This window comes from Phalacrocorax carbo, chromosome 5, assembly GCF_963921805.1.
Source record: "Phalacrocorax carbo chromosome 5, bPhaCar2.1, whole genome shotgun sequence".
Classification (NCBI taxonomy): Eukaryota; Metazoa; Chordata; class Aves; order Suliformes; family Phalacrocoracidae; genus Phalacrocorax; species Phalacrocorax carbo.
Window position 1 is genome coordinate 48,017,430 of NC_087517.1, and position 8,423 is coordinate 48,025,852.

The window sequence follows — 8,423 nt, forward strand, 5'->3', positions numbered from 1 at the left end:
TCTTCTTTATGGCAGTGTAAGAAAGATGGGAGCTAGGTCCTTTTCACCCCCTTGTTGCAGATAGCTTTACTATCTTTTGGATTTTTGATGTAAGAGATCTTGAACTTTAGTGATTAGTTTGAGAGTATTTCTCCACATATTGTGTTTAACACATCTGAAGAGATAAGTGACCTTGTCAGCCTGCAGTAAAAAGGAAGATGTGTACAGCAACTACCCTTCATCTAGCCTACTATATTATCCTAAACCCATGAAGCCAATGTTCCAAAGTACAGTTGTTGGCGGAGGGAAGGAATGGAGACATGACAGCAGTAACATCTAACACTATAGCCACAGGGTTCTCCAGAGTCAGATGACAGAAGTGTAAGCCACAGAGAGAGAAGTTGGGTGACTTGCTCAAGGTTGCAAAACACATTAGTTTCATGAATCTTTCATAACAAGAATGATGTTTTATAAATATCACAAAGCAGATCAAACAGATTCAGCTCAGACTTTCCAATTCTCATTCACAGGTTTTTAACCATTATATTGGCTTTCTCTGCAGTAAATTATTAAAAGTGAGATGAGAATATTTGCTAGCTCTGAACAATTATAACAATTTTTTTTAAAATGCAGAGATGAATTCTCAAAAACACATTGAATATATAATTAGAAAAAAAGTATTTCATTAAATGAATTTCTGTGAGATGCAAGTCAATATATTTTTTCCTGTCGGTTGTTTTTTGTTTTTATTTATTTATTTATTTTAAGAAATATAGCTTTTTTTTACACAAAACAAAAAAAAATCAGGGCCTGGAGTGGAAAACTGTTGCCTTATAGCATTTTGTTGTACTAAATGAATGTATTTTGCAACTGGGTGCTTTAGGTTATAAATATGCTTTAGGCTTACTGTAATTTATAAGTCTTCACTTTTGGCTGATTTATAGGAAACTTCATTAATTACTACAGCAGAGGGACCTTGCACTTGCGCAGCAGATTGAAAATGCACTGAGGGCTGGGGGCTTTAAGAACTACCATAAATGAATGAGCACTGAAATTCTTAAAACGGTAATGATAATTTGTAGTGTAAAGGTCTTTTCCCCCCTTACACTGAGATCTGTAGGAGTTTTTTCAGAGGTGCCAATGAAACTGCCAACCCTGAAGCTACAGAGATATTTTTCAACATTTAAATGGCTGTTCTTATTTCTGTGTTCAGCACACATTTGCTAATGGCTTTTTCTCTGCTGCTGGTGCCAAACAAAAGAATTGAGGAGGAAATATAATGAAATTGGATGATGCAGTTTACCGGTAGGGAAGAATTGATGCTCAGCGTGTTTCTTTTGTATTTTTTTCTTTTATTGTGAAATAGGCAAGATCTTGCCATGACCTGCTACATCCAGTATTAAAAGCTTTAATTCTAGTTTAACTCTGATGCAGGAATCACATTTGTATAGACAAAGATTTTCACCCATACAAAACAGGAGTCCTCACTTGCTCTTCATATTATCTGTTGTATTGTCTTATAATGTGTCAAGAAGGTTAACACCTTGAATATTCTAATGATTCCTATCTTACTCATTTTTGCCTTTTGAGGCCCTTGTCACTTCTTAACTCTAACCCTCAGTAAGAACATCTCTTTTAGGTATCCACTGTGGTTGAACTTGTTATCTGCCATCCAGCTACATGAGTTATACATTGGAATGAGCAGGAAAAGCTGGTGCCTGGCTTTTTCTTGTCTCATTGCCAATTACAGCTTACATACATAGCTGGATATGAACATAGGAAACAAAATACTAGAATTTCTATAGCTATTCTCACTACAGAGTTCCATGAAATTGGTGGAGTTGACTGGAACGACTTGGGAAGTCTTTGTTTAGAGAGCACACTTAAATATTTGAGATTAATTTAATGTTCTTCTCCCTTCTTTCTTTCAGGCTATTCAAACTCCAGAGAGACCAACACCAAATAAATTATGAATGTTGAACAAGATGACCTTACATCCACAGCAGATAATGATAGGTCCTAGGTTTAACAGGGCCCTATTTGACCCCCTGCTTGTGGTGCTGCTGGCTCTTCAGCTTCTTGTGGTGGCTGGTCTAGTGAGGGCTCAAACTTGCCCTTCTGTCTGCTCCTGCAGCAACCAGTTCAGTAAAGTGATTTGTGTACGGAAAAATCTGAGAGACGTGCCAGACGGCATCTCCACCAACACCCGGTTACTCAATCTCCATGAGAACCAGATCCAAATCATTAAAGTTAATAGCTTCAAGCATCTGAGGCACCTAGAAATCCTGCAGCTCAGCAGGAATCACATCAGAACAATTGAAATAGGGGCTTTCAATGGTCTGGCCAATCTCAACACTTTGGAACTCTTTGACAATCGTCTGACCACTATCCCAAATGGGGCTTTTGTATACCTGTCAAAACTGAAGGAACTGTGGTTGAGAAACAACCCTATTGAGAGCATCCCTTCTTATGCTTTTAACAGAATCCCTTCTCTCCGGAGGTTGGATTTGGGGGAATTGAAAAGGCTTTCATACATCTCAGAAGGTGCCTTTGAGGGTCTGTCTAACTTGAGGTATTTGAACCTTGCCATGTGCAATCTTCGAGAGATTCCTAACCTCACCCCACTTGTAAAACTGGATGAGTTAGATCTTTCTGGGAATCACCTGACTGCCATCCGGCCAGGTTCTTTCCAAGGGTTAATGCATCTTCAGAAATTGTGGATGATACAGTCCCAGATTCAAGTGATAGAAAGGAATGCTTTCGATAACCTTCAGTCACTTGTAGAGATCAATCTGGCACATAACAATCTAACACTGCTGCCTCATGACCTGTTCACACCACTCCGCCTAGAAAGGATCCACTTGCATCACAATCCTTGGAACTGCAACTGTGATATCCTTTGGCTCAGCTGGTGGATTAAAGACAAGGCACCCTCCAATACTGCGTGCTGCGCCCGTTGCCACACACCTCCCAGTTTAAAAGGAAGGTACATTGGTGAGCTGGACCTGAATTACTTCACATGTTATGCTCCAGTCATAGTGGAGCCACCAGCAGACCTCAACGTCACAGAAGGCATGGCTGCAGAGATGAAATGCCGGGCATCAACCTCCCTGACCTCTGTATCTTGGATTACTCCAAATGGATCTGTTATGACACATGGGGCGTACAGAGTTCGGATTGCTGTGCTCAGTGATGGCACATTAAATTTTACAAAGGTAACAGTGCAAGACACAGGTTTGTATACATGCATGGTGAGTAACTCTGTTGGGAATACCACAGCTTCTGCCACACTGAATGTGACTGCTCTGGATAACCCTGGTTACACATACTTTTCAACTGTCACAGTAGAGACTGTGGAACCTTCTCAGGATGAGGCACAGACCACAGAGCAGGTTGGGCCCACACCAGTTACCAGCTGGGAGACCACTAACATGACAACCTCATTCACTCCACAGAGCACAAGATCAACAGAAAAAACATTCACCATTCCTGTGACAGATGCAAACAACGGGATCCCAGGAATAGATGAGGTTATGAAGACAACAAAAATCATAATTGGTTGTTTTGTGGCTATCACTCTCATGGCTGCTGTGATGCTGGTAATTTTCTACAAAATGAGGAAACAGCATCACCGGCAGAACCATCATGCTCCAACACGGACTGTAGAGATCATTAATGTGGATGACGAGCTTACAGGTGACACGCCCATAGAGAGTCACTTGCCCATGCCAGCAATAGAGCATGAGCACCTAAATCACTATAACTCTTATAAGTCTCCTTTCAACCACACAACAACAGTCAACACAATAAATTCAATACACAGTTCGGTGCATGAACCGTTATTGATCCGAATGAACTCAAAAGACAATGTACAAGAGACTCAAATCTAAAACATGACATTATGGGGTGGGGGTGGGGACAACAAAAGATGGTTTATAAAACAAATGACACAAATGACTGGGCTAAATCTACTGTTTCAAAAAAGTGTCTTTACAAAGAAAAAGAAATTTATTTATTAAAAATTCTATTGTGATCTAAAGCAGACAAAATTATGTGTATTCCTCAGAACCTGTTTTTGCTGCACTTATTTACCCTCCTTGTTCCCTTTTTCCTCCCCAGTCTGCCCCAATTCCCATTTTCCATACTTTTCATAGGAGATCTTGATTCCCTGAAAGAACTAGCGTAGGAAATTTTGTAAGAATTCTGTTACACTTTGGGAATTTTTATGGTGAATTCTAGCTGTGAGATTCGGTCTATTTTGTCACTTTTTCTCTTTTTTTTCTTTTGTTTTCTCATGCCCTTTTTGAAATTATTCAATAGGAAATGGAATAATAACCACAACTTTACAAGAGAGAAAAACAAACAAGCAAAACTTTTTTCCATGTAATGTTTTGCTCTGTATTTACCAAAAGCAACACTCTGTGAAAAAATGGAAAAGTAAAAAAAAAACAAACCCAAGAAATTAATTTACTTGTGAAAACCTACAAGACCCATGAACTTTTAAACAATTCTAGAACCAGAATTTGTAGTTCAAACACTAAACTAAGATTATAAATAAAATATTGGTTTTTTTCTGTACTTGGATATAGCTCATTTTTAGTGTGGCTTTAAACATCAAAAGTTTGTTAAAATTCTTATGATATTCTGCTGTGATGGTCCAAAATACAATCCTTTTAAAGAGAATAATTAGACCATTTCGGATCATTACTGAAGAATAACATAGTTTTCATTTTAGTTTATGTAAGCAGCATACTGGCAAACAAGGGTGTTTGACTTTTAATGCAAAATTAAGATTGTTCCTTCTAATGGTGTTTTCAATTATCTCTATTATATTGCAAGATACATTTCAAAATGCCAGGAAAAGTTTTGCAAGCAGCTCCAGTTATCACTGAATTTATTAGACAAAGCTGAAAAGTTTGTTCTGTTCTTATTGTTATTTGTTACTGTCAATAAGAAAATCCGTCTTCATATCAAAGCTAGTTGGTTCCAGTTCAGTTGTTCTGGTACTCCTAAACATAAATATGAAATATCTTTAGGTTTCTATAATACCTATAATCAGACCTGTATCCCTATGTGCGAAATGAAATCAAAATGATGTTAACAGAAAAACTTACAGGAAGAAGCCTGAGGATTTTGATTTAAAAACATAGAAAGAACAGTCAGCCAAATCAGAGGAGAATGTAAGTTACTGTAATTTGCATGACAATTAGATACCCCGTAGAGGAACCAGTTTATATTAATTTAAACTCAGACTTATTTACCAATAGGAAATGTACACCCTTTTCCTTTCTGTTTATACCCTTTCTCTGGATTTGGCTTATTGGTTTAGGAATGGTGTATACCTTGCATGCTGAAAGCTAAAATGAAGGCTTTGCACAAGAAAACCAGCTTCAGGACACTGTTCTTCCAAGTAGAAGTTCTGCCGAATTAAACTACTTTATGCATTGACAACTGAATAGAAGCATTCTAAGATTATTTAGATTAGGAAAAAGAATCATATATATAATTTCAGAATTTCTGTTCATCTATTTTCTTCCTTAACTGCCCTTACTGTGAGTTTTCAGAGACCTGTGCCAGGTAAATAATGTTCTTAGTTCTTATCAAAATCTATTTGGAGCTTTCTAGTATGCAATAGCATGCAGGATGAAGACCCTACTGAACAGTACACGTCTGTAAATTTAAGAAGGAATTTCTGCTAGGTTGAGGCCGTAAATGTCTCTTGTTGGATGCAGAGTTCTCAAAGTTGCAAATGACTATTGTAGTAAGAAGGCCTGATTTGAAGAGGACACAGTGGAGATAGGTGATGATGAATCACACCCTGCAAGGAGTCTGATAAGCATAATACAGAATTAAACCCAAAGTTCTATAATAATCTCAAAGAAACATTTCACAAGTCATTATCCTTTGATGTACTACATGAAAAATAGTACCTACTCTGAGGGAATTTTAATAGAGGACAAAGATGGACCTGAATGTAAAATATTGCAGTTGTGATTCCTAGCTGTACCTATTTCTTCAAAGTGATTAGAGCATTTCATTGATGATTTCTTTTAAGCTGCGTGACAGAGTCTGTACAGAAACACTGAAATTACACGTTGTTATTTGTACTTTGCCTATCTGGCTAGTAACATTTTGTCCATGGCCAGTGCTTACCTGAAAACTGAAAAAAATTCTTTCAAGGAAACTGAAATCTAGGTCATCTGTAATCAACAGGTTTAAGTTAAATATTATGGCTACTCTCTAACCAGTATTTGTGAAAGTCCTTATGGTCTCCATGGTTTTATAAAGAGGTAGTTTTTATTAACTCCTAAAGATTATGCATAAGAGGCCTTTAAGGGAAAAGGTATAGCTATTGCCAGTGGGACACTGGGTCAGTGACAATCATTATTCCTCTTTGGAGTAGAGGAAATACCAGAGTAAAATAATATCAGTTACTGCTTTAAACAATATATATATTCTTACTGAGTGTTAACCTGTTTTTATTGGCTAATCAAAAAATCAGATATTCCTGCTTGTTCACAATAAGCATAAAGAAAAAGCATTTTGGTTGTTTGGTTGGGTGAGTATATATGTGTTACGTGGAAACCATATTAGTTATGATTTTTCCGACACCTTCCCAATCCTTCTTGGAACCACAGAGATTATTTCTGACTCCTTTCTACTTCTATAAAACACCCAGTACTTTTGCAGATTAATTAAATACCAGAATATCACAGTTTAAAGTATGAACTAAGCTGAGCAATAAAGTGCGAGGAGTGCTGTGTGCTCTTGTTTTGGTGCTCAAATCACATGCCAATGCAGCCTGTTACTGCTCCAGAGGCTACAGTGATAAGAATGAAGCCTGGATCTCCTATATGGCAGAGCACAAATAGTAGAAAGCTCTAATAAAATTTCTCTTGCAGGTGACTACATTGTAGATGATGTGTGATGTAAAAAATTGTGCAAAAAAATTGTGATCTTGATTATGAGCTATCACTTTCTAATGGGCTGATGAGAAAGGATGAATTAGTCTTCAGTTCATCTGATGGAATTTGAAGATGTTTGCCTGCTGTCCTGTACAAATACAAAGTGCAAACCATTTTCTTTCAGGAATTGTCATAAAGTTTTACAGACCTTGCTGTATGCAGAAATAACATGTGAAAAGCAAAGCAAGTGAGTTCCATTTAATTCGCCATAAAAGATGGACATTTTATTTTACTTTGAAAAGGGCTAAATATATGAAAATTATTACAGTAATTGTATTTTTTGCTAAAATATTCTAATGCATTAAATATTCTATGTAATGGTTTCAAGATTCCCTGTCACCACTGATGGCATTATAGGTTGATCACAGCATTAGAGAAAAGATAACTAAATTAATATTGCACTTAGTTGTACTAGCTTCATAATCTTGTGAAAATACTTCAGAAGAGCTGTTATAAGCTTTTATATGTCATATATGACCATTACTGTAGTGTTTTCAATGAGGAGAGTGGAAAATCTTTTCAACTTATTTGCCCTTCTCTAAAGTTTATATTCCATTTTTTACATGAGCTAAGCACAGAATTTTTGAAATTTTCACTTTTTTCCTAAGTCCAAGAGGTGAAGGTCTAAGAAATGTTAGGAGCTACCTTGTAATTTCATACCAAAAGAAGTAAATGAAGAAATCATTTATCCTTATCTTTAAGATATAATAAGAAGAGTTGCGCTTCAGCATCTAGGTTTCTGTTTCTCTTACTAGAACTATCTAATGCATCTTTTCCTCATTTCTGCAGGTGTTGCCAAAAAAAATTTAATTTCAAACATGCATCAAAAATTCAATCTACAGTTAGTCTGAAGGTAATGGTGGACATTTTGTTAGGGAGCTCGTATTTTATATTAAGACTGTAGTAGATTAACACCCAGAGACATCACTACTGAAATAGTAAGGGTTCATGAGCAGGGGATGGGCTTCGGGACATTCTGGGAAACCTACCCAGTAAATCTGCAATTTCTGTTGGCCCTGCAGCCTCACTCTGTAGTAGTGCCCCATGGAAACACTGTGGTTGTGTATTGTTTGCAGCTGGAAGAGAACAGGGCAGGAGAGCTTTGGGTTGGGAACAACATTGTCTGCTCACCACTTAAAAGCATAAATGCAGAAGTAACCATGGTGTAATAGCTCAGCTTCAGACATGCAGTGTATGACTACAGATGAAGGAATTATTTTTTGGTTTTCATGTTATTCACAAGTATGTTTTAAAGCTTAGTGCATACTAATTTGAAAAATTGAAGAATAAAAAAAGTCACAGACCTATAGTGTAAGTTTTATACAAATGGGAAAGCCATATGTTGACAAAATGCTAATGCTGGTTTGAAGGAGTCTGGGAAAGTTTTTCCTGTATCAAGGACTCTATAAAGACAAATGAGATCTGTACTTCAATAACTACATGCTATTTGCTTCAATAAGAATAAGTCGTTATTTTCTT

At 36.9% G+C, this 8,423-nt stretch overlaps 1 protein-coding gene across 2 annotated transcripts in view; it reads left to right on the forward strand.

Annotated features, from left to right (window-relative positions):
* LRRC4C (leucine rich repeat containing 4C) overlaps positions 1-4,821 on the forward strand; it is a 101,364-nt gene extending 96,543 nt beyond the window's left edge. For both annotated transcript variants that reach the window (XM_064452316.1, XM_064452317.1), the window contains one exon: positions 1,911-4,821. In XM_064452316.1, coding sequence (XP_064308386.1) covers positions 1,953-3,869 — 1,917 coding nt within the window. In that variant the 5' untranslated portion in view covers positions 1,911-1,952 and the 3' untranslated portion in view covers positions 3,870-4,821. The remainder of the gene's footprint in view (positions 1-1,910) is intronic.
* The last annotated feature ends 3,602 nt before the right edge of the window (positions 4,822-8,423 follow it).